Below are 26841 nucleotides of genomic sequence, written 5' to 3'. Positions count from 1 at the left end.
TGTCATCATCGGTGTCAGTGTAGTGACGACGGAAGAACTGTCTGACAACGACATTGTGGCCGCTGTCACCGGACGATGTGGTGAGAGTGACGATGAAGACACTATGGGCGTGCTAACGTCATCCCAATGAAGACGGTGAAAACGGCATGAACTGCTGCGAAAGGGCTGCTGCTGAACAGGAGGTCTTCAGCTTGCGATGTACGAAACAAAGAAGCATTACAGATTGTTTCCCAAGTCTAGCCAGGAATAAAAGAGATACTGTATACATTTATTGAACTGAATACACTTTTTTTTTGTCTTAGTATTGTTCCATCGCATATGTGGCTGCGTTCCGGTATGGCGGGCTGCACGGCGGTCTTTGGCGTGTGTAAAGTTGTGCACTCAGTTGGGCGTATATATTGCAGAAAAGGTCAGTAATTGGTATAACGAAACAATGGATATAACAAAGTAATTATGGCTCCCTCTTCGATCTCATTATGATGAGGTTTGAATGTAGTTTCATTTTGACTTGAAAGGCGCATTGGCCATGTGCCTTCATAACTATTTAGTCGCCATCCGTTATCACATCGAAAGCAACTTCAGTTTCGTCCGCAGTTGTTGCAATGAACGGTACTTTTGTTTTGACTCTGTGCGTGCATCAGCCACGTGCCTTCAGAACTGCAAGGTTGTGTGGATAGCGACTGTGGTTGACTCAGTGCAAAGCTGTCAAGGATGAAGAGCACCGGCTACATCACAATGTACGGACAATCTGTTGATGGCCAGCTCACTGGCGAAAAAATAATCGGCCTCGATGTCGACATTGCGAAACTTCAAGTAATCAGAAGAACACATCAAAAATATTTATACTAAACGAATTTTCTTGACTATCAGGTTGGAAAAAAGGGTTGAGCTTGCATTTTTCATGAAAATGTCGAATAACAGTGCTTTGAGACCACTGATTCTATGGATGAAACTGTTTCATTCTTTAGTAAACAAGCATATTTAGTTTTTAGATTTGTCAATGAGTGGCACTTGATGTCACGGTTTTATGGAAATACCATTATGCAAACTATTTACTTCAACATTATTTGACGCTTGTTACTATATGCTTTGAATCAAAGGAATCGATATTGGTACAAGCCTAATAGAGTAACTTATTTTCGGGTGAATCCGTTATTCCAGACTCCTCCCAGTTATTCTAATCTTTAGGCAGCCCCTACTGAGTTCAAATTATCAGTTGGAAATTGTTCCAACTTTCTTACTTTCTTTGTCTTACTTTTTATCCATAGGAAGTAAAATCTCACAGTAAAAAGACAAGTAGATTAAAGGCATTCTTTCATGCCAGAAGCTTGTTTCAGTTTTTGATGACTTAATTTATTATTTTCTCCGTGGGATAACAAACGAAGTGGACTTTTGTATATTCTTGCATGATGTGCAAAGATACATATCTTAGGGGGGAGGGGGGCACTGCTATTGAATTAATGCTTACCTTTTTTTTTTCATCAGTAATTAATGACAATTTCCAGTCATAGCTTCTTGGGCTGATTTTGTTGTAGGTCATTAGTTATATCTAACATCTCACTTCCATTGTTTCATGCCATAATGTAAAATAAATGACAGAATAAAAAATTATTTGTAAGGCTTGGTTAGATAGCACAAAGAATAAGGAACGAAGTATAGCAAGCACTTTTTTTTGTCTGACCAATAATAGATATTTTACAAGCTATTGAATATAAGACCACGAAAGGTGGCAATCATGTCGCAGAACATGTAGTAAAATATTTAATTTCTGACTTAAAACGAAAATTCTGCTTGCTATACTTCATAGAGTACACATTAGGCTCCATTCTTCGGGAAAAAAAACAACAACATTTTAGTTATATCTGTTCTTGGTGTTGAGGTATTGAGGCCTGAATGTTGGATGGAGCTCAAAATTTGTGTTTTGAGGAAAGTGTAAAAAACAAACAGCACTATAGGTGGACATGGCATTTGGAACAAAAAATTTTGTCACTTGCTCTAGATACATGAAACGTTCAGGACATATTCAGTCTTGTGTGCTGATTACAAATATGCAATTAGTTGTAGTCAATAAAAAAAGAAGTCACAACTAAATTTATGTTAAAAGTTAGGGGTGTGGCTTGCAAGAAATGTAGTATAACAAGAGAGCTATATTTAAGCAGATATGTTTCTGGATGTTCAGAGAGTGCAAGTTAGCATTTTGATGTTTGTATCTGCAGCTTAGCCAAAGTTATGAAATTCTAAATTTGCAGCTTTACAAATGTGAATTGTTGTTGGTGATTTCTAAGGGATTTCAAAATATTGCAGGTCCTTGGACACTGTATCATAGCTTTTGTGCACTCTCTAACTCACCAGCATTCAGGCTAAAAAAAAGGAATGACGAGAAGTGAATGAGTATAGGGACGCAGTGCCAATCCCAAAATTTGATACATAAAAAAAATAATATTCAAGAAAAAAAGCAAGAAAACTGGGAAAATGTACATTTCAAGCTTCAAAACTGAGAAATAATCATGCACGAAATAATAAAAACATACAAACATCTCTGCTGATGTTGACATTAGGGGCACACATAGTCTCGTAACAGGATCTGGAATGTGCCGATGCGAATCCCTGTATGCGCGACAGGTACGGGAATAGGCATCGGCACATTGTCTGCCACCTTCGAAGTGAAACTATGCACAAGGACAAAGGCGGATGGTTAGCTTTGCTGTTGCTTTGTTGCCGATGCGGTAGATGCAGTATGAGATTGCAGGACAGCGCGACAGCTTATGTGAACCTTGCGACAACCGCCTCCTCTTTCTCGCTGCAGGAAGCACAGATGACTTGCGCTTTGCTTTTTTGTAGGTGCATGTCCGGTTTCTAACATTTTCTTTATGGAGGGTAGATTAGCTTCTTCCATTTGCAATGCAATCAACAAAGAAAGTGGATCAAAAGTTTTCAAAGCGGGCCCACTGGCAAGCCTAGCAGGCGAGCATTGTTTAAGCAGCGTCAGGGCACCAGTTGCATTAGCAACAACCAGAGGGAGCACCTCTCAGCGTGCTGGCATACAGAGCTAATGGGTGGGCCACATGCATTACAGTGCAAATGTGCATGCCGCACATTTGCACTTTTCCTATGTGACCATCGTAGGCGAGGATGCAGGGAAGTCAAAGGCGGAACTGTGAGCTTTTGAACGATGAGAAAATGGCAGTGCTCAGCGGTGGGAATGGTGAGAGATAGCTCAGTGAACTACGATGTTTCTGCGTGATTTTGGGCTGCTTTCTCACTGTCCGCACTCACAAAATTTTTTTTACGCTCTCTTAGTATGCGTTTTTGGGCAAATTGTTTTGATAGGGTACATTGTAGATTAGGCATTGCAGATGCTGAAAATCTCCTTAGCTCCCATAAATATTATTTTATTTATTTGTATATTTTTTGACATTTTTGGTTTTTCAAGGCCCGTGTCTTCCCTTAAGTGCAGCTGAAATGTTTTTATTTAGACAAAAAAAATCGGGCAAAAAGAGGTTCAGAGAGAGAGCGAAGTTCACTCGGCATAGTCTAAGACCTGCCGAGATGGTGAGTGATGGTTTTTCTTACTTTTCGTGATGCAGTAGTGTAAAGAACAAAGAAGGGCGTGATGGACTCATTGCCGTGAGAATGAGTAACTGCTTGCTTTTCCTGCACCTTACTTTCACAGTGTCAAAAAAGAAATGTGATGCTCGCGAGAGCTGCCAGTAACAGCGAGTGTGTCTTGTTCTTCTCTTCTGTCTCCCGCCTGTGTGCCCCTCAGCGGTGGGAGCTTACGTCTCACCAGACATGATGCTTGCCGAGTACTCGCTGCGGGAGAAGATGCCGGGCCTGGGGTACACGTGGACCTCCCGGGGACCCTCGTAAGTCACAGACCGCTACACTTCTCGCCTAGGCACTGTTGCTGCTTGCATGTTTAATTGTGACCAAAATTGAAAAAATGGGCAGAAGCAGGACAGCTGGATGGGCAAGTTCACTAAGACTCGTTTCAAAGGATTCAGTACAAGGATAAAAGGATAGGAAGTTGCGCACACTAGTGCTGTTTCAGGAAAGCAGTTGGCATTTTTTGCTCATGCAGATCGGTCGACCCTATGAATGAATGAATTTACTTGTCCTGTTTACAACAGAAAGGAAGCTGAAGCTAAAGGCCATGTGACCTGACAAAGGCTTCTGCTCCGACACCAATTCAACATGCTGGGTGTACGCAGCGCACAAATCATACAGACATACCGAACTCAACTAGAGTGTCGCGATACAAAATACTATTTTCGTTTAAAAAAAAAAATAAAAAAAATATAATAATCTGACAAAATACACTTAAGATACATTTCGTTTCAAACTACAACTATAACCTGAAAACAAAAGAAACAGAAGGTTGACAATTTATACTGTGGTTCTAACCAGACAAATTCAGTATTGTTTACAATGAGAAATATCTTGTATGATTTATTCGAACCTTCCATAATTTCATCATCAAAACCACGTAGGCCACTTACTAGTCTAGGTCCCTGGTAACTGCTTAGTTGTTTTCCATAATTGGTTCTTATTTTGGTTCATATTATGTTCGCAAAAGCTGTAGTGCAGATTAGTGATTACATTCAGGATATACTGTCAGTTGTTTTGTTTAATATATTGCACCAACTTGTAGTAATACACCTGGTTTGCTTCTAACATAGAACATTTTATAAAATATGGATTGGTTCTAAAGTTTTTTGCAAGGCCATGATATCCCTCGAATGCAATCTGCGGCGAGGTGTCACTGAATGACGCCGTCGAGGAGGCTTTGCCTAGTGCCGATGATGATGAAAACGTTTTATTTAAAGAAGAAAAAAAAAAGGGAGAGGGGAGTTATGAGAAGGGTGGTCGGATTCTTATTCCGGAATTCCGTTGGCTAAGGCCGCCGCCCTTGCTCTTTCCACGAGGGCTCGCTGGTCCTTGAGGGTTGAGCTGGACAGGGCTGCCTCCCATCCTTCCCACGTTGGCTGTTTTATAGCTTCTAAGGCACTATTAGCTTGGCAGGCCCATACCATATGGTACAAATCTGCTTTCTGCCCGCAGAATTTACACTCGGCCGAAAAAGATTGTGGCTCAATAGCATGTAGCTTGACTGGGTTAATAAATGATAGGGTTTGTAACCTTCGTAAATGACATTCTTCTGATTTGTTTAATCCCTTAGTTGGGCCCGGGTATTTTCGACGCGATAAGCGCAAGTGTTGTAATACGTCTGTATAAGTTATCAATGGCACTGGGAAGTCCGAGTCTTCGGGGAGGGAGGAGGAGGGACCCCGGGGGAGAAAAGCTCGGGCGGCAGCGTGTGCACGCTCATTTCCCTCTATACCCTCGTGACCTGGCACCCAAATCAGCTCTTTGCGCGAAGCGAAGACCCCAGATTACTTGAGGATCCTGCAAGCTAGCGGTGCAATTCGGCCCCGCGTGTAATTTCTATATGCAGTTTGCGAGTCTGTAATGATGTATTCTGAACTAGGATGCGAAGCCGCCATGGCGATCGCCGCCTCTTCCAATTCTGCAATTTCCCCGTGCCGAACAGAAAGTCCATTGACCGTCTGCCCTTGATGCACCACCGATATTGTGGAGACTCCTCCCACCGGACCTGTAGCATCCACAAAGAAGGCTCCCTCTAATTTAGAATAGATCTGGTCCATCTTCTTGGCTCTTGCCCTCCTCCTTGCTTGATGATATTCTGGGTGCATGTTTTTAGGGAGGGGCAGTGTCGCGAATCTGCCCCTCCACTCTTTCGGAATGTCTTGTCTTGTTGCCGTATAGTAAGGACAGCTGATATTTAGGTCCTCTAGTACCTTGCGTCCTGTTTTCGTTCCTGCCAATCTGGCATATTGACTTAATAGGTGGGCCTCAATCATCTCATCTGTTGTATTGTGCACCCCCAACTGCAATAAGCGTTCTGTAGATGTTTTGACCGACAGTCCTAGTGCCTTCTTATATGCTGTTCTGATCATGACATCGAAATGTTTTAAATCGCACCTCCTCATCCGAAGGTACGGAGCTACGTACACAATTCTGCTGAGTATAAAGGCCTTGACCAACCGAAGAGTGTCGTTCTCCATCATCCCTCTCGTTTTATTGGTGATACGTGAGATCATTCGCATTACTTGTTCGCAGGATGTACGGAGTTGAGTAATCATTGCTGCGTTGACACCCTTGTTGTTAACCAGTAATCCCAGGATACGCACTGTCTCCACTTCAGGGATCGCAGCGTCATGCACCCTAATTTTGACCGGGGCTTCATCTTCTCGTCTGCGCATGATTAGAAGTGCCGATTTTTCCGGAGAGCAGCGCAGTCCGCACTCCTCGGCATACTTTTGAACTGTCGAAGCAGCCTCTTGGAGCGCCTCTTCCATCTGCCCCAGACTGCCCTTCGTCACCCAGACCGTGATGTCATCTGCATAGAGGGCGTGCCGAATTCCTTCTATGCGATCGAGTTGCTCAGGCAGATTTATAAGAGCAATATTGAAGAGCAGAGGGGAGAGGACCGCTCCTTGTGGAGTACCCCTGGTGCCCATAGGGATTGGCTGGGACCTAAAATCTCCAATTTTTACATGAGCCTGTCTGTCTAGTAGGAAGTCTCTGATGTATTCAAAAGTCCTTCTTCCACACTGTGTCTTCCGCAGGTTCTCCAGGATCTTTGAGTGCTTCACATTATCGAAAGCGCCCTTGAGATCTAGGGCTAAGATGGCTCTGCTACTGCGTTTGTTGGGTGGGTCAATAACTTCCATCTTGAGCTGCAGCAGTACGTCTTGCGTGGATAGGTGCTCCCTGAAGCCAAACATGGTGTGAGGCATGTAATCGTTTTCCTCCAAATAAGCTGAAAGTCTGGCATGCACTGCTTTCTCCATCAGCTTGCCGGCGCATGAAGTGAGCGAAATCGGACGCAGGTTGTTAATATTTACCTCTTTGCCCGGCTTAGGGATAAAGCTGACGTCTGCCGATTTCCACGCCAGGGGCAGCTTGCCAGCTCTCCAGCACTCATTAATATAATCCGTCAGCTGGCCTAGCATCTTCTTGTTCATGTTGGCGAGCAAGCCGACTGTAACTTTGTCATGTCCTGGCGTCGTACCTCTTCTCATGGTTAGTAGCGCCGCCTGTATTTCTTCTACTTCGAAGTCTTTGTCGAGTTCTGGATTATCTTTGCCTTGATACTGCAACACAGGTTCGTCATCTTTGGTCGTACAGAGGTATTTGCTCGTCAGGGCTGCCACCAGCTGCTCATCTGTACCCTCATAGCCGTGGAGGGCTCTCTTGAGGTTCCGCTGCTGCTCTCCGCTCGTCTTGCTGGGTTCGATGAGGCATCGCAGGAGGCTCCACGTCGACTTGACGCCAAGCCCGCCTCTCAATGAGTCGCACTTGATTAGCCAGTTGTTTTTGGCTAAGGTCCACGCGTATTCCTCCGCTTGTCGTGTAATTTCAGCGATCTTGATTTTAAGCTTGCGATTGTGTTTTTGCTTTTTCCACCTTCTGGTGAGGCCTCTCCTAGCCTCCCAGAGGTGGAGAAGGTGGTTGTCGACTGCCGGGACATCCTCTGAGGTGTGCAGCGTTCTCGTGACTTTCTCTCTGGCAGCTAGAAGTGACTCAGCCCATTGCTCATAATCTTCAATAGGCGAGTCGAGTTGAGGACCCTTGGACTCTCGAAAAAGCGGCCAATCCGTAAGCCGGGCTTGTCCCCTGTGTTTACGATGCTTGTTGTGGTCTAGGCAAATTCGGAGTATATAATGATCACTGCCTAAGGTTTCGTGCGTATTTTGCCACTCGCAATTTTTAACATTTCTGACTAGCGTTAAATCGGGGCATGTGTCCCTTGAAACGCTATTGCCTATTCTTGTAGGATGCTGCGGGTCCGTCAGAATAGTAAGAGCCATATCCGATATTGCTGCTGCCAGTTTCCTGCCTTTTACGTTTTCGTTGTGGTAACCCCAAAGAAAGCTGTGCGCGTTAAAATCCCCCACTATAATGAGAGGCGCAGTTTTTGCAGCCTGCATTGCTTTCCGAAAAATTTCGTCGAAGACTGCTGTCCTGTGTTTAGGGCGGCTGTATATGTTAAGTACGTACGCCCCTTTACTGGAACGAGTGTTAGGGAGGATACGAATAAACACATGTTCTATTTCAGCATTAAGTTCGAGGTCTATAGTTGAAGCCGTACTGTCTTTATGTACAAGTATGCAACTCGAAGTGTTAGTTTGATGTGTACTGTACGACCTGAGTTTAACTGCCACATTAACGTCCTGTAGCGCGATTACATCCGGCCTCTCATCTAGACAGTCCACATACTGTTGCAGCGATTCCCGCTTACGTTTAAAACCCCTGCAGTTCCATTGTAATATTGTTAACTTAGTTTGACGAGCCATATTGCAAACTGGAAGAGGTCAGTCCTTGTTCTTTACTCAGGTCAAGCGCATCATCAGACGCAATCTGCCTGGTGCCCATTTTTCCTGTCAATCTGGGTGTCTTAGTGCGCGAGCATTCAGCGAATTCTTGTAACTTACGGTCAATCCTAATCTCGTAAGCATGGAGTTTTGAGAGATGCGGCTCTAACATTTTATGAATTGTCTGCTCTGTCATTCCTTGTAGGTTCTGCTCAATTTTTTTTGCTTAGCGTCTCTTCAATTTTTTCTACGCTAGCCTGTAGGCTTGGTAGCATGCGACATTCCATTTTCTCGATTTCCTCTCGCATGCGCTTTTCCATGCTTTCCATCCATGCACTGAATTTCTTTGTAATTGCGTCCACATCTGCGCGTGTCGTACACTCCTCTGTCGAGGGTGCAGCCGCCAACGCTGCGCTGCCGCCCGACGCTCCTCGGCCGAATTCTGACGTACGAGGGGGTGACTTAGTCGCATTACCTGACGGCAGCGGGGGAGGGTTGTCCTCCTCCATCGCCTGAGCTGAGGGTACCTGAAGTGCTCTAGAGTTTCCTGTATCGTTCGCTGCCGTCTTCTCTCTAAGCTGTTGTATTTCTAGTTTGAGCCTTTCGTTCTCAGCCCTAAGTCTCTCATTAGACAACGTGAGGGGAGGGGAGGCAACCACACTGGCCCAGCTCACCTTGTTGCTGCTCGTTTTGTTTCCGGGACTGTGTTCTGGCTCTGGCCCATCGTGCTTGTCTGCTGGACGACCGCATCCTTTAGGGCCCCCTCTGAAGGCTCCTGCATGCGGTCGAGGAGAAGGGGTCACCCCCTGCGTCCGAGCTTGCAGGTCGAGGGCTTCGCTCCCTCCAGCGTTCCTGGGGTGATGTTGCTGACTGGCTTTTCCATTGACGGGCTTCCGCTTGGCCCCAGTTCCAGCACCGCCTCTCCTGTACTTTTGCGTGCACTGAATTGATCCCGTGGCATGAGGGCCCCTGCAAATGAGGCAGCTGGGTTACACTCGTGGCGTTCTTCTAGATCCGTCTAGCCGCAAGCCTGGCATCGACCGGCCTGTGGATTAGGGCAAACATCGGCGCGATGTCCGATCGTGCCGCAGCGGGGACAGGCTGGCGTCGTCTTGCGGTAGAGGCGAACCGGCACAGCTTCGCCCCAATAATAAATGTTGAAAGGCACCTTCCGGCCCTCGAACGTGATCGCTGCTACGTTGGTCTCTCCTAATTTTCGGACTCCTACTACTGGAGCCTCTGGCGAATAAATGGCTTGAGCAATATCCGCTTCAGTGGCTGTGGGATCCACTTGAATGACTCCACGGCTTGTGTTGTCCGATGACTTGAGGTAGGCTTGAACCGCTCGGGCCTGTCCTCCAAGTTGGAGCTGTTCGATCGCAAGGACCTGACGAATAAGTTGGGCGTTCTTGATGCCAATAATAATTATATTCTGGTCCCAGGCCGGCCAAATAGCAAGCGCCTGCGACGCCCGCGGAATGCCGGCGGCAGCGTACGTTGCTTCCCCGATCTGGTTGCTGCCCTTAAATTGTGCGAGGTTCAGAGTTCCCTTTGGCTTGATGATGACCACAGCGTCTTCCGCTCCGAATTTCGGCATGACTTGTGGCTTCCAGCGTTTACTTTGAGCTTGCTTGCCAAGAGCCCGAGTGGTGACGTGGCCGTCACTGCCGCCACCGTGGCTGCGTTGATGTTCGGAACGGGCGCGCGTCAAGGTTGCTCGCTCCCACTGTTCCAACTTTTTCTGGATGGTATACTCCGTAGTTTAATCAAAAACTGGCGTCTCCGCGGTCGAAAGCTCCATTTCTCGCATGCTGTCTGGGTCATAGCCCCGTACGAGAGCCATGGAGGCCGCGTCTGGTGCCGCGTCCGCGGCTACCGCGCCTATGGCGTTCGCGTGGTTGAACAATAGAGTCCCGTAGAACTGCCAAAAATTGGCCCACCTGGATAATAATGATGTTCACGGGTTCCTGGTAACTTCACGGATGTAGTCCAACTGGTTTCGGGCGGTGCAGAAGAAATTTTTGGCGGCAGGACATCGATTCGATGGAGCCGACGTGAAATGCGTCCACTCTCCTTGACAGCTCGCAGCGCCCCCCTCTGCCTAGTGCCGACACCACTTCGTCATCGGACGAGGACAATGACAATGCCACAGATGCCATGCCCGTGCCTACCATGTTTGCCGAGGTGCTATGGCACATAGACGGTATCCGGAACTTCATCTGTTCACGCGACGCCACAGAGGGCCTCCTTTTGGACGTTGCCCAACTTGAGCGAAAGCTCTTGGTTCACGGATCAAACAAGGCCTAAAAGAAACTTACCGACTTTTTTTAAAGTTCGCGCCGGCTGGCAGGAATCGCGGCAGTGGGCAGTGGAGTGCCATAAAGGTTCGTTTGAATAGAGCATGACTGGGACCTGTACTGCAGCATTAATTCTTAATGCATTTACTTTATTAGTAATTTGAGTTTCCAAGCCCTGCAGAGTATGTTAATAGTTTACATTGAAGTGTCTCGTAAATCCGTCGCTCGAAATAAGTAGTATTTTTATAGGCATAATTTATGTTTGAATTTTACGATGCCCACATGTTTTACAACGCTTTTTCGCGGTCCCGAGAAAGTCGTATAATCAAGGTTCCACTGTATCAGTTTATTATGATTTTTTTTGGAAAGTAGTACCCCAAATTAATATGCAATAGGTTGATCGAAAATAATAAAGTACATAGTACAGCAAACTTTCCAACCATGGAGGAACCACTGTACTCGGTCTGTATAAGCAACCAACAGTTATGCTTAGTTCCATAGCAATTTTGTCAATGTGCTGGCTTACGCAAGCGGCTTTAAATCAAGTACTGTCAGTGCACGTCTCTATACCTTCCCTCTCCCTTCCCTCTCTTCCCCCAGCATAGGGTAGCCAACCAACCTCTTGACTGGTTAACATCCCTGCCTTCCTTACCTTCCTCTCTCTCTTGTCAGTGTGCATGTTCCAAACCATATCTTCTGGGAACTACACTCCGAGAAATTTGTGACGTTTTACCTGCTGTATTATCCCATCTTCAAAAATAATAGCCGCATTGCAGTTACGTGGTTTATTAGTACTATGAATGCATGAAGTGCAGAACATAAGAATTAGGCACAGTACATGCCACCTAATCATTGGTGTTTCTTCGTGTAACAGAATTATTTGTATCACACACAGTAATAATGTTTAGGACCGTATCCTATGCATGTGCAATGCTGGTCTTTATTTATTTATTTATTTTATTTAGGAATACTGCAGGCCTTAGAAGGCCCAGGCAGGACGGGAAAGGTACATACAAAAAAAGAAAACACAATAGATAGATGAAGGAGTTAAAAAGAAAAGCTCAGGAAAAAATGTAATAGAAAGTACAAATGTATAATGAGTAAAGCACCTAAATAATGCATAGAGAGTGGCAGATACAAATTGAAACACTGTTTCACAAGCATAATTTCAAAGCACTGGAAATGTAATAGAAAAAAAAAGGAGTGCATAATTCAAGATTACTACAACGCGTAAATCAATAAATATTGCACAACGATACAAATTGAAACGAGATTTCGTACCAACAAGCACTAATATTAGATGGTAATAGACGCTATTGAGTCAGTGCTGAGAAGTTTGTGGTAAGGTAGGTTGTTCCATTACGTGGCTGTTCGAGGGAAAAAGGAAGGCATAAAGACATTGGTTCTGTACTGTGTACAGAACCAATGTCTGAACCAAGTACTGTGTAGTAATAAGGCGTTAATGAGGCAGCGTGGCGATGTCTTGTTTGGCGGGCAGTAAGGGGCGTTATGTAAGGTTCGGAAGAAAGAGATAGTTTATTGTTACTCAGTAAGAAGAGAAATTTAAGCCTATGAATTTTTCTTCTTAGTTGCAAAGACTGAATATTGTGTTCAGCCATTAACTGACTTGGGGAATCACTTGAGCGATATTTAGAGAAGATGAACCTTACTGCTTTACGTTGTATCATTTCTAGCGCATCAATGTTAGTTTTAGTATAGGGATCCCATACAATAGCTGCATACTCGAGTTTAGGACGAACAAGAGAGGTGTAGGCAATAAGACGGCTTTCAGAAGGAGCGTGTTTTAATTTATGCCTGAGGTAGCAAAGCTTCTTAAAAGCTGTGTCACAAAGATGGGAGATGTGCTAGTTCCAACTAAGGTTACTGGCTATTGTAACACCGAGGTACTTACATTCATTCACCTCCGTAAGAGGTTTGGATGCTAGGCTATAGGTAAACGACAATTTATTAATTTTTCTAGTGATCATCATAAATACTGTTTTGTCAATGTTAAACTGCATATCCCAGCGTGCACACCAAGCTGGTATGTCTTGAAGATTAGAGTTTAGAATAACTTGATCTTGTTGGAAAGTGATCTCATTAAAGAGGAGACAATCATCAGCAAATAGTTTTATTTGTACGGGTTGAGTAACAGTGTCTACAGTGTCATTAATATATATGTTAACTAATAATGGTCCAAGAACACTACCCTGGGGAACACCAGAAGTGACAGGAAGGGTGCTGGAAGAACAATTATCAACTACTACGAATTGCATACGGTTAGAAAGATAAGCGCGAATCCAATTTACGAGATGTGACGAAATGTTGAGATGTTCAAGTTTTCCTATTAGCTTTGCGTGCGATACAAGATCAAATGCTTTCCTGAAGTCCAAAAATATGATGTCAGTTTGCCCTGATTTGTTGATAGTGCTAGCGAGACTGTGAATTACAGTGGTTAATTGGGTTACAGTGAAGACGTTCTTATTTTGTTTTGTTTCTTTGGTATGCTCTCAGTATGCTTGTTATTTTCTGTGGAATAATCAGGTCAATGTTAGTGTGCATTTCTCTGTTATTTGGATTATTCTGGTTTTATCCTTCGTAATGAACTGCACACTTAAAATGTTGTGTACATTTGCGTTATCATAATCTGTCTGAATTGTCACATTTTAAAATTTTCTATGCTGACAGGGGCTCTTCTTTCCATTTGCATATGTAAATAACAGTGTCAGACTTCTGGTGAAGTGTGCGACCTGTATCGCGTCAACCACATCCAGTGTGCTCTGGTTGTGCACTATCTTGCATTCATTGTGAGCTGCAAGGTGTGAGCTGTGGCTGGAACGACACTTTCTAGAAAAAAAAAAATAGAGAGGGTTTGGCCATTCCAGCAGCGTGCATACCCTTGTGCATTCGCGTTGCATGCTTCTTCATGGCACGCCACTGCACTAGCATCCCAACTATTTTTATTTATTTCAAGTACCTGCAGTGCCCGAAGGCATTATTGCAGAGGGGAATACACTATCCTATTCTATAACTATTCCCGTATTTTTTTTTCTCTCTTTTCTTTTTCCTGATCGAGTGACAGCTGCTTGGTGGTGAGTCGGTGCTTATTGCTCTGCGAAGAAAGCAGACGACAGAAACCAAAGGGGTGTGTGCATTGCTGGAAGGCAAAACCCTCTCCACTTTTTTTCTCAGGAGCACTGCTCCGGCCACACCTCGCGCGTCGCACTCACATTGAACATGAATGTGTAGTACTGGGGTTGTGGTGAGTGACTGTGGCGGTGGGGGTGGTGGGGGGCAGCCCAGATGGTGACCTAGGCGTGAGTGTGTGTGCCCCCGGTGGTGCCATCACGTCGGTGGCCAGCTGGACCCTCAAGGGAAGCCAGCTACTCAACGGCACCTCCATGAGCTCCCCACACGCAGCTGGGGTCGTCGGTGAGTGTGCGACATCTACCTGCCTGGGGGGGGGAGAGGATTTTTGGCGTTAGCGCAAGTTGGGATTGCTGCCTCTGAACTTGTGTTAGGTGGGTCTGCGTCACACAGGACAGGGTTGTTGGAGATTTTGGAGCCTCTGTCCTGCCGTGAAATTATTTGAGCTGGTGGTGCTGATGAGGTGATTTGTGTTCAATAATTTTTCAGTGCTCCATGTATATATTTTTTTATTTTATTTTTTACAGTACTGTAGGCCCAAGGTGTGGGCCTTTGCAGGAGAAGTATCCAAGAGTTAATACAACAATCACTGTTGTAAAACAGCAAAGCAGTAGTGCATCGCAAACCATGAATAATGTGAAAAATTACATGATGACACAACAGTGAGTATGGGGTTAACCGTGAGAATAAATGCTCCAAACAAATTATTATACATCTTGAAAAAATGCCTGTAATTATCATATTTCTGTGTCATTAATGAAAAGTTTTCAAACAATACTTTAGGAGAACTTCTTGCCGGGCGAGTTAGTGCATGGCTATGTTAGGAAAAGTTTCGTATACATAAGGACAAACACATAAAAAAATGAAGTACTAGACGGAAAGAGTTTAAAAGAGCGCTCTCTCTGTCTACTTGTTTCCCTGTGTTCGTACTTTTGTGTACGCAACCTTTAGAATATGTTGAGTCCGAACTGAATTAGGATTTTTTTTTGTGTCTTGTAATGGTGTGCAGGAGCTCCTGCTGTTGTTCGTGTGTGAATTGGCCAGTCGTACCTTTGTCACTATGTTTTAAAGAGGTCCAAACAGCATTCACTCAAATTTTTACTTTGCTCCACCGACAGTGCCACACGCCATTGAAGGAATGTGCTTTCCAGTGGGACACTTTTGTTCTTAGAGGCTTCAAGATCTGTTAGAATTCTTTAACACTCTGCAAAGAAAATTTCTAGCTATAAACAAAATAACCCGAGGACACCTAAGCATTTATTATGGGTTGTGAATGCGAAAGCAGTAATGTCCATTTGAATTCTGGGGAGCGGTCCTTCGAGTTTTACACTGCGAGTAATGTGCCATAGCAGTAGACTGCTGCCCTAGCCAGCAAGCGGCAGCAACAGCCTGCGCTGCTAACGCCGCATGCCACCTGCACGACTAGAGACCAAGGAAGCAGCAGCAGCCACCAAGGCCAGCAGATGTGCGCAGCAGCTAAGTCCAGTGGGGGGGAGGGAGAGAGATACAGACCGCATGCTGGCTTCTGAGAGGTGAGGGTGACGTGGCGTCGTGGCGATACCCTCTCTCTCGTGCATGTGACAGCAGATGTTCCCTTTTGCCATCGCAGCCAATGGAAATTTAGTAGCCGTTTTACTGTTCCATGCGACAGACACCGGCCTTCTTGCTCAATGGGCCATTTGACGCTTTCACATTAGTAAATACAATGAAATACAATAAGCACAAAGTTTTAAGTACAGAATTGCCAATCAGTAATGATAGCAGTCTCTGCAGCTGCTGCTTCGTTGGGTGTTGGTGAATAAAGTTATAGTTTGATGCTGAATCAATGCAGATCTAGTACGTATTTGCAGTAGCCACACGACATTGGGAAAGTGACAAACTGCCTTGCAAACGAAAGCCAGTGCGCGGGATGACAACGAAGTTTTCTACGGCCGCCATCTTCATGACACACGGAACGGTGGTCTCTCATTGCCGAGCATTGCACAAACTTGCAGTGACCCTGCAGGTTGTAAAACCTTTGACAGGTGGCAGATCATGCCGAACATGGCAGTGTAATGGAGCAGATGGCACCTGCTCTTTATTGTTGGCATGTTGTTAAAGTTGGGATAGCCTTGTTTTGGTGCGTTAAACCCGAGAGTTTAATTTTTTTAATCATTGGTATTCAATATAACAGAGCATCACCAGTTCATTAGTTTCAGAGGGAAAAAAATGCGCTTGATTCTATTCAACAGAAATTTTATTTATAAAAGTATTTTTGCGATCTTCATACGGAACTGAGCTGTACTTGGTGCTGGCATACTAATTTGGCGTTCCCTTTAATAAGAGTAGTACGTGCTGTATGTCTTGCTTTCTATGTTCGTATGTTGCTGATAGCTTGCTAGATTCTCGTTATGAAATTTTAGGAGACTTTCAAGCATGTGCAACACCCTATTTTCTTGCCCAAAATTTGTAAGCAATAAATTTTGTGAAAAATTTTCTGATATTAAATATTCGGCTTTCTTTTCTTGATTTTATTTGCTATTTGACTTGAAACCAACTTTTCGGTATTCGCACACCCATTGTCTTTAAGTACAATCTAGGTACTTCGCTACAGCGATGCGTACATGCAGCAATGCACTGCACACAGTTATTTCCGCCCACTTGCACAATGTGCAAAACTGCACTTCTTCTTAAGGAGCCACCACGCTAGTGGCAAGCTTCCCATAATGGTATGCCCCATGCAATGCCCCGCTCTATAGCAAAGATGAAAATCTTTGAGGTCCACCACACTAGCAGCCTAATAAAGCGTGCTGAAGTGCCACAAGTGGCACTAGGCTTAATCTGCTAAGCGAAGTCATAGGGTACGGTGCTTCAAAAACAACCACTGACTATTGCAAAGTGCACTTTTTAGAGAATGCTTTATTTCTCATTGCATTAATTTGCACAACAAGGAAGATAGACTGCCATTTGCGGCGTGCAGACTGCGAAGCGTGTGGGCTCCGAGTTGAACTTGCATCATATCGCAGCTCTCATTCATGCTGCAGGTCGGGCAGTGGTCTTTGGTTGGCACAGAATATAAAATTAAAACATTGGTTTCTTTTATCTTCTACAGCATTGTGTGAAAAACAAACTGTAGGGGATGTTTTTGTCACCAGCGGCGGCGACATACTCTAGCCAGGCGGCCGGCACTGTGGGGAGCTGGCTGGCTGGCTGGCAGCAATTAATCTTGCCGTTGTGCTGGTGATATCCTCTAGTGCGGGGAAACTGCCGTATTTCGACAACCCATGCCGAACATATGGTGCACACCCAGGTGCTATCCCATGTTTACTGCATCAACCTGTCTATTTCAATTTTGATGTTTTCATCGTTCTTGCAATTGCCTTCAGTTTAGACATTGGTGTATGCGAAGTTCCACCATTTCACAACATACCGCAGCTCTAATATTGGATATAACGGACTTTGTATGTGACAAACCTTTCCTGCTGAATTTTAAAGTTTATTGTAACCAGTGTCGGCTGTACTTGTTTTGTCAATTGCTCAAGCAAATGTGTTAAATATCACAGAAGCCTCACACAGAACCCACAAGAGCTTCAAAATACAAGCAAATGCAAGGCTACCCTCGAGTTGTAATTTTCGCACCTGCCAGTTCTCAATTTTATTCTCCATGAGCAGTATAACATGCACCATGTACAGTAAAATGTTATTTCAGATTTCATGGGATAGAAAAAAATGTCTGAATTAACTGAATGTCGAATTATTGAGCGTATCAAGAAAACAATAAACAAATGCCTACTATGTCAAGACACTTTTATTTATTAAATGAATAAGCAAATCCTGCTTCTATTTTGCACAAAAGCACAGCGAAAGCTGCAATTCTCATCATCTCGTTACTGGTTAGCGTTTGCAGCAGCAAAGGCCTCGCAACTTCTTTTGCAGTGCAACCGTGACGCGCGTCTTAATTCGAGACCCGCATTTTACTACCACATACACATCTGTGGTAAGTGAAGCACGTGAGATGATGTGAGCATGGTGTGCGGATGGCCAGGAGCAATAGACGATGACAGCAATAACTTGCTGCATGACTTTGGCATGAGCATGCCAAGCGTCGCAATGGAAGAAACAACAAAAACAAGTACCAATTGGCAAAGTACCTAGGGTCCAAACGCAAAAGGTGATTAAGAAAGGAAAGAGGTGAGACCAGTGAGAAGAGCCGGCGTCTGCATTGGGTGCCGGAGGAAGCTGTCAGACTGCGAGCCCGAGCTAGCCAGCTTTGCACTTCCTCACGACCTGCCATCTTTGCAGCAGGCTGCAGTTTGCATGGTCGTGAGGGCTCTCCTGAAGGTCGGTGACGAGGCACGGAAGATTGGCTGGGTGTCTGGACCTGGGCCCCAGTGGCTTCCACTTGATCGCTGCTTGTCTTCCGCGGAGCCTGAGAGGTCCTGTTGTGACTGCTTCCCGACCGCAAGGTTACAGTCGAGTGCATCGTCACGTAGGCCGCCCGTAACTGGCTACTCACCTCAGACTATTGCTTCATTCAGTTGTGCCATCCAGAACTGGACTGCTGAAAGGCTATCATCTTAGCTAACTGGTGAAATTGGTATTTGCTCGTGACTTTCCTTTGATAACTTGGTGAACTCTCTGTTGACTCCCTAGCTTATGTCACGTGCTTTAGCCATCCTTGTGCATTTCATATGTAATGTTAGTTTAAGGAAACTCCGAGTTTGTGTGGTGTTTTAAAATGAGTGCCGGTTTTTGTTATTAATGAAGTCATCTTTTGTGTGTTTGTAAGCAGTCTTGTCTTTTATTAAAGGCATAGAGGTGCAGCACCTTGGATGTATGCGTTTAAACGATCCCTTAAAAACTAATCATCACAACACCGCAATTACTTTTTCACCAGTGAGAGCTGGTTGCCAACAGATTGCCCATCCATTGTGATGTAGCCTGCACTCTTCACCCTCGACAGCTTCCACCGTGTTTGTGACATTGCACGCACAGCCATTGCACTGAGTCAAAAAGAAACTACTGTTTGCGCAACCACTACAGACGAAACCCCGGTTGCTATCGAAACTATTATGGAAGGCGACCACGCAGTTCTGAAAGCACAAGACCAACACAATATTATGTGGGCACATAAATGCAAAACTAAAGGTTATAAATGCACAACTAGACACGAAGTGTTCTGGCATTCCTGCCAGTCACGTATGATTTCCACTGGTGACCACGGCAATACGGACATTTTGGTTGGACCAGAGGACGAGTCTGAATGATCTGATTTTCTGAATTAACAAAGGTCGAATTAGGGACGTTTCACTGTACGAGCAGGGTGTTGGTGTTACGCAGGTGAAGTTGGCACGCCACAGTGCACCACGTAACAGACACATTCCTGACAGGTATGTCAGCAGTGAGCAGGCAAAACAGTCAGAACGCCTAGATAAGTAAGCTAATGCTTCTATTAGCAACAGAAACAGTGTCACCTGCACTGTAACAGAGATTAAACAACAGAATGACCTAGAAACTCCTTGAATACGTTCGAATTTTTGTCTCTGATACCTGTACGAACACTGCGGGACCCTTTGATGGCACATGATGCAGTTACTTGTGACAGTTTCATGCATTCTGTGGTAGCTGGCATCGCCAGCTCTAGAGTTTCTTGTGACAAGTGAGGGGGAGGTCACTCCAAATGTCGCTGAGGTGTTGCCAAGGATGTCTTGGGCTGTAACTGCCCCCAAGAAAGCAGTAACGCTTAGTTCAGTTTATCAACTCCTTGTCAAGCAGTTATTTGGTCCTCTCTAGACAATAATAACGAGGTTGCTATTTTATGTGCGCCTGCTTCAGCAAGAGTGTCTGGGCTTTTTTTCCTGATTATCAGTGGCTGAACAAGAGAAGAAGCAACCCATAGTATGAATATGAATAGGTACCAGTGTGCCCAGCCTTCAGTTCTGGACAAGAGAAGCCTCGACTTGAAACTAGGGTTTTTACAAGGGGACTTGTCTTCGCCAGGGCAACTTCCTTTTGTAACTTTGGCAAGTGCCTGCCCTGGACAAGCAACCTAGTTCCATTCCATCCAGGTGGAGGCTTCCCTTGTTCGACCATTATTAATTCTTGTCCATCTTCCTGTGTCTCTTTTGCCTTGGGCGGATTTGTAACCTGTTTGAAGTATTCTAGGTTATAACTATAGCTTGTCGGCAACTGTGCAGCGCTGTTGCTGTCAGGAATGATGGCCCGTGGGCTGGCGTACTCGCCGTACAGCGTGCGTCGTGCCCTGGAGAACAGTGCCCAGCCCACACAGGATCCCTTCAGCATGGGACACGGCCTGCTACAGGTGAGCAGCTCAGGGTACAACACAGTGCATTGTACTGTGAAGTATTTAGACTAGAAGGTATGCCTGTGCCCACAGAACAAGTTAGCCAAGCTTATGCATTTTTTTCTTAAGCAAACTGCTGCTCGAACTTGTAGTTAGGAATTTAGTGATTAAGTGGGGGACCACTGTTGTTTTCTGCACTGACATCACCCATTGAAATCACTTGGTAGGGTGGAAATATGTATGTGTGTCATACTGTGTGATAAGTCAGTGGACTTGTGTTCTTGTAATATTATTGCACATGGTGCACTATGGTGTAAAGTGCTGGGTCTGAGCTGTCTTTGGCAGTCTCGGATGCATTTAGAGACAGAAAAAGGAGCACTTGAAGCCCACTTGCAATTGAACATCTGCACGTGAGAATGTCTTTTGCAAACAGATGTTCAATTTGGAGCCTGCACTTTACTGCACATCTGCTCATGTAGGTTTCTCTTCTTTTGCTGTTGTTAACTATATATATATATATATATATATATATATATATATATATATATATATATGTGTATATTGCATAATGCCGCACATGCTAAATCATGAACAAAACATGGGCTAACAAATGGGAAGCATAAGCACTGTCAGATCATGCAGTTACACAGCTCTCTTGTGGGTCAGCTGCAAGAATTTTTTCACACAGCGTGACTGATTGTTTTCACTCTAACAATATTTGATGTAACAAATGATTTTGGTTCCATCATATTCGTTGCATTGCACGCTCATTTTACTTATGAATAAAAGAAAAGCATAATTGCTGTTCTGTTTAAAGCCACTTTAGCTCATGCTTTCGTGCGTTCAACAGGTGTTTGATTCCTTAAGGATCCAACATTACACTTTAGAAATATGGTAACATGGTAAAAGAATCTTCACCCACCATTTTATTGTGTGCATTGACCAGGGCGTTGAACTAAACCCGAACTGCAATTTCAGCTGCAACTGTACCCAAACCAATATTCTTAGAACGTGCCTGAACCCGAACTGAACCTCAGCTGAAGAATATAGTAGCAGTTACTGGTTCGGCAAAAAAATGGTTCAAGCAGGTAGGGCAACAGTGGGTGCTCAATAGATATGAACTTTGAAATAATTATGAGAGTCATTCCGAAATTAAGTTTTGCCATTTATTTTATGCAAGGAAACTTGCATAAAAATTGACAAAGGGAAATACACCGTGGCATCATGAACTACTCACCTCGCACTATTTTTCCACATAGTTGCCAGCGACATTGAGACATTTGTCGTAGCATGCAATCAGTTTGAAGAAAACCACTCTGCTAAAACTCGGTGCCCTGCGATGCAAGGAATTGTCGTACAGCCTGCGCCACCTCTACAGTGTTTTGTAAGGGACGTCCAAAGAGTGCGGCTTTCAATGCAGGGAACAGGTGAAAGTCCGATGGGGCAAGATCGGGGCTGTAGGCCGTGTGATCCAAGCTCCCCCATCATCCTCCACACTCTGCCTTTCTTCAGTGAAGATGCGACACCAGTGTCCAACCATTCGACGAGACATGACCTTTTCAACATACGCGATCTGTAGGTGTTGATGGATGATGGACACACTGCCTTTCATTGGCAACTACGTTGTCAGCACACGTCTGTCTGCTATTGTGATTTGTACTCGAATAACATAGGGCATGCCGGTCTGCTGCTACTCTCTCTTGTTCGGTGCTTTGCGTCATTCCTTTTCCGCTCTCATTGAACCGGCAACGGGCGTGGATTCTTATGGCGATTGTTTCATCTGGTGTACCATCGTCTCTTTAAAAAAATTACGAAACTTACTTTTGGAACCTCCTTCGTACATATTCGGTCGGCTATGTAGAGGGTGGGTCTGTACGTATTGTTGTGCTGGCACATTTGTTAATTCCAGAGAAGCACTGTTTACCTCTGCGTCAAATGGGAAAGAAGAGACAGTGCATTCAGTACAGCAGCATAAACTCTCTCACTTACCAGGGGTGTCAGCGATGGCATCTGCATTTTTGTGAGAGAACTACACAGCCTATAAGTGAGCTTACGCCAAGCACAGTTTCCTCAAATAACACTTTATGGCATACGCAAACTAAGTATGATGAAATTAAACAATACCTAGAATCAGTAATAACAGCCAGTAATATATATGGATCACAGTTGTTGTTGTTTAAGTGGCTCCCCCGCTCATATTGACTCATTTCGGAGTGGAACAACACGGCTCATATCCGCAGATGTGTATGTTTTGCTACGTTTTCACATTATTTCATATCAATGATGCACCGTTTCTGCAATATCTGAAGCTAACAGTGATTTGTGGCTGTAGGTGTCGATGTAAACAAATGCAAAAAGGCTGAGCCAGAAACAAAAGGCTGCGCTAGAAAGCTTCTTGAATATGCGAAATGTTTATTGAATGTGTAAAGGGAGTACAAAATGCAAGGTGCAAGCGCAGGTATCAGTGACTACAAACTCCAAGTCAGCCACGTAGGCAGACAGAACTCAACGTGCCTTTATCGGCCGCACTGTTAACACAACAGTGCACTTGGGTCTGTTCACCCAATAATCGATGGTTGAACAACATGCTGCCTAGGAGAAATCATTGATAATTAATCGCGATCCACGAAGCGCACAGCCGACGCACAGTCAACTTGGGCGCAGATACACAAATCAACCGGTGAAAGCCCAGAAGCCCTTCCAAAATGTTTCCAGTGGCATCCGTCAGGGGACAGCACAGGAACATGAAAAAGGCAGGTTGTGGTCGCGTTCCATTAGAGTAAATACAGTATTTGCTATCGACTAAAAGTTTGTTGTTGTAATTCATGTAATATAGTGTAAATCCACGCTGTGTCCGACACCACTGATCATATTCCAGCCACAGTTCCCTTAACACCAGTCTAGTAGTACCATACTTTCCGGTGTATAAGCTGCACCCCCTCAAAACGGCAGATTTTCTGAAGAAAAGTGTATAACGCACCTGTTCATTAGGTAAGCGATCTGAAGAAAAAATACAGTGACGTTTCACTTAGTGCATGTAGGTCACGCACAAGCAATGATATAGACACTCCAGGCGCATTTCTGCCATTGTGGTCACCGCGATGTGCCATATAAAGTCCAAGGGTGATAGCATCGTCCCCACGTGTCGTACATGCTGTTAGCAAAGCCTGCGATGGTGAGCTGAATCGCACACAAGGGTGGAAAGCAGGAAGGCGGCAGCCATGCTGCAGTGCTGGAGGGCGGCTTGTATACTCTGGTAGCAATTGCGTAGTTTGCGCAGTGGCAGGCTGTATCTTGAAAGCGATTTGCAGATGCGACGGCTTTGGAGGCAGTTGACTCGCAGTCGGCCTGCTGCCACTTGCGTTGCTGCTCCATCCTTCTCGCACGGCGCTCTGCAACTCGATCACGAGAAGAACCCGGTACCTCCATAGCCCGCACACAACCTGTAGCAACTGCCGGAGGAGGTGAACCCAGTGCGTTTGGCATGGCCATGTCATCCAAACCGATTTTGATAGCAGTTCTTCTCCCCAAAAAAAGAAAAAGAAAAAGCCGTACATAACTCACACCGGTGCATAAGACGCACTGACAAAATTCAGAAACAAACCGCAACTTATACACAGTAAAATACAGTACTTAGCTTAGGTCCCTTTCAAAATAATGATAACGAAAAAAGAAACTCGACTGACTAAAGGCATGAAAGCTAAGTACACCCCATGCAGACACAGATTCTCACTGATTAACTCTGTCTGATTTGTATATGAAAATTTCTCTATCTGTGCAGTCCATTCGTAAACTGCACATTTTAGAGTAAAATGTCTTCACTCATTCTTATCAAGGGGGCTTGGTTGCATTCTGATATCTCATTTTCGAAAAAGCCATTGCTAACATTTCGACGATGGCAGCAACGCGAAAAGTTTATCCAAGCGAGGCACACCATGCTTAGAAAAAAAGGCACAAAGAAAGAAGGACCCATTTGTTGCATCGAAGTGCCGAAGCCATTGGAGCACTGGCAACCTTAGTAGTCGCTGCGATTTTGGTGAGTACACTGCATTGCATCGGCACGATATTTGTAAAATCGAGTGAACAGCAACAATTTCTATGGTGTTTCTGGGATGTTAGTTTCATTATTATGTGGGACAACAAGAGTTCTCGCCATTCACAGGGAGAAATAATCATTAACCTATATATTCCTAAACTTTAGCAAGTTAAGTATTGTAAAATATTGTTTGGTAAAAAGCCTTTCAGAAGCTCCAGAATGTAGTATCGGCAGTTTATTGATAGAGAGAGAGAGAAATAATGTTTATTGCACCCGCAAAAGGGGGTGTGAAGAGTCTTCCCGTCTCTTCAGCTTGCTCCTTCCTTTTCAGCTGGCTGATGCTCCTTGGAGCTCAGCCGTGTCCAGGGCCATGGGGATGACTTCTCTTTGATCCTCTTCCTTCGAGCTGGTCGTTAAAGTCTCCCAGGATTGTCTATCCCTATCTGGTTTATTGTATCTAGGACATGTCCATATCATGTGGATCATGTCCGCCTTTGCCCCGCAGTGCTTGCAATTCGTGTTCTGAGTGTTACCGTGCCATCTCTTCAGAATGTAGGGGTTGCAGATCACCCCCGCTTGGAGATGCCTCCATGTTATCTCTTCTTGTTTATTGAGTTTCTTATGCACCTCTGGCAGGGTTTTCCTTCCCATTCTTTAATAATCGAGAATTGCACTGTAAGTGTTTATGCCTTTTTTTTTTGTTGGGGCTACCTGGCTGGAGAGGCTGCATTGGTGTACCAGTAAATAAGCTCTTGGGGCCAATGCGTGGGCTTTCTTGTTGCCATGCTAGCCTTCGTGGGCGGCAGTCCATATAAGGTTGACTAATTGTTCTTGTATTGGTCCTTTCTCCAATATGTTCAGTGCCTCTTTAGAGATTCTCCCTGCAGTACAATTCCTGATGGCTGTTTTGGAATCTGCCACTATGATTTTGACCCTTTTTTGAGTCAAAGCTAGTTCTATGGCCACCTCCTCTGCAACCTCCACTCTGTTTTGCGGGTTACTGGAGGAGGAGGAGGAAAAACTTTATTTGCTCTAATTGGTTAGAAATTTGCGGAGGCAGATGCGGTCGGCCGTCTTCACGGTCTTCTTCCCCATCTGCGCAGGGTCGACGCCCCTATTCCAGGGCACCACTGAGGGTGGCTACTCGGCGAGCGTGCCTTACTAGTCCATGCTGGACTTTCGGGTCGCTGCTGGAGAGCACCCTCTCCCACTGCTCCGCACTCGGGTCTTTTATTTGAAGGAATTGTTGATTCTGAACGCATTCCCATGTAATGTGATACAAGGTGGGCTTGGCGCCGCACCAGGGGCAAATGTCTGTATACTGGGTGGGAAACATCTTGCTTAGTGTGTTTAGGTTTGGATATGTTCCTGTTTGCAGCCTCCTCCAAGAGGTTGCTTCATGCTGATTTAGGCTGTTGTGGGGTGGAGGGTATTTGATGCGGACCCCCTTATAGTAATTCAAAATGTCTGAGTAGCTTGGGTTGACTGGTATGGGTTCCTCAGGGTCGGTGCATGTGGCCGCTCGGTTTGTGTGCTCTCGAGCTGCCTTGTCCGCCCTTAGGTTCCCTTCTATTCCAGCGTGTCCCGGTACCCAGAAAATTGTATGCCTGACTTTGTTGTTAGCCCTGCAAGAGCGGAGGATGTGAAGCGCTCTGCGTCCTATTCTGCCGTTCATGTAATTCCGACACGTAGTTTGCGAGTCGGTGAGTATTGTTAAAGACCTTTCGGATCGGTAGCCCTCCACTGCCGCTAGAGCTACGGCTATTTCCTCAGCTTCCGTTACCGAGCAGTCCTTCATTGACGCGCTGCTGATCTCTTTGTAGTCCTGGCGGGTTACTGGAGCTCTTTGGGTTCTCACCGTTAGCCTGTGTCGTCAATGAGACGAAACCTCGTCTGCCTTATATTCTGCTGCATCCATGTAGAACACCCCTTTCTTTTTATCTAGCGATTTTTGTAATGCTTTAACCCTGTCTTTCCTCCTATTCTTGGATGCGTGTTTTTTGGGAGTGGTGGTATGCGTATCCTGTCTCTGATTTGTGACGGAATGGTTCGTGTGTTTCTTACTTTTTTGTGGGTTTCGTACCCTGGTTTCTCTAGAATCCTCAGACTGCTTTGCTTCTCATTAGTCTCTGTTGCATCAGTCTCAGTTGTTCGATCAACTCTTCTAAGGTGTTTGAAATGCCCATATTTAGTATCATCTCTGTAGATGTGCACGGTGGCAGGTTTAGGGCGGTTTTAACTCGTTTCCCAATGAGGATTTCTATCTTGTTTTTCTCGGCCCTTGTTAGGTTAAGGTACGGTGTTGTGTATGTGATATTGCAATAGAACATTTTTGTGTAGCTGTTGGTTTTGAGCGGTCCTACATATAAGGACACTAGGCAAATGCACTCCTTATTGCAGTGATAGGATTTAAGCTGTTTATTTCGACCTCTAGTGTCACATTTTTCATAACGCACGGTAGTTTTCTTATGACAGTAGGAACAGATTGTTTGCTTATCGAGTAGAATCCCAAACTTATACAACTGGGTAAACAAATTATGTGCTTTTAGCAAATACTGTTGGCTCTTTGAATTCAAGGACTTATAGATATAGGTATACCTGCGAACCCTCCCGATTTGCCTGGGAGACTCCCGATTTTTTACTAAACTTTCCGATTGTACGATCACTGTCTTATATCTC

The 26841-nt window shown here is 44.9% G+C and overlaps 1 protein-coding gene across 1 annotated transcript in view; it reads left to right on the top strand.

Annotated features, from left to right (window-relative positions):
* TppII (Tripeptidyl-peptidase II) overlaps positions 1-26841 on the top strand; it is a 252516-nt gene that overhangs the window by 95650 nt on the left and 130025 nt on the right. The window contains exons 10-12 of the mRNA XM_050186760.3: positions 3767-3866; positions 13995-14128; positions 20020-20144. Coding sequence (XP_050042717.1) covers positions 3767-3866; positions 13995-14128; positions 20020-20144 — 359 coding nt within the window. The remainder of the gene's footprint in view (positions 1-3766; positions 3867-13994; positions 14129-20019; positions 20145-26841) is intronic.

The sequence above is a fragment of the Dermacentor andersoni genome, chromosome 2, assembly GCF_023375885.2.
Source record: "Dermacentor andersoni chromosome 2, qqDerAnde1_hic_scaffold, whole genome shotgun sequence".
NCBI classification, from domain to species: domain Eukaryota; kingdom Metazoa; phylum Arthropoda; class Arachnida; order Ixodida; family Ixodidae; genus Dermacentor; species Dermacentor andersoni.
This window is presented reverse-complemented; position numbering and strand designations above follow the sequence as displayed.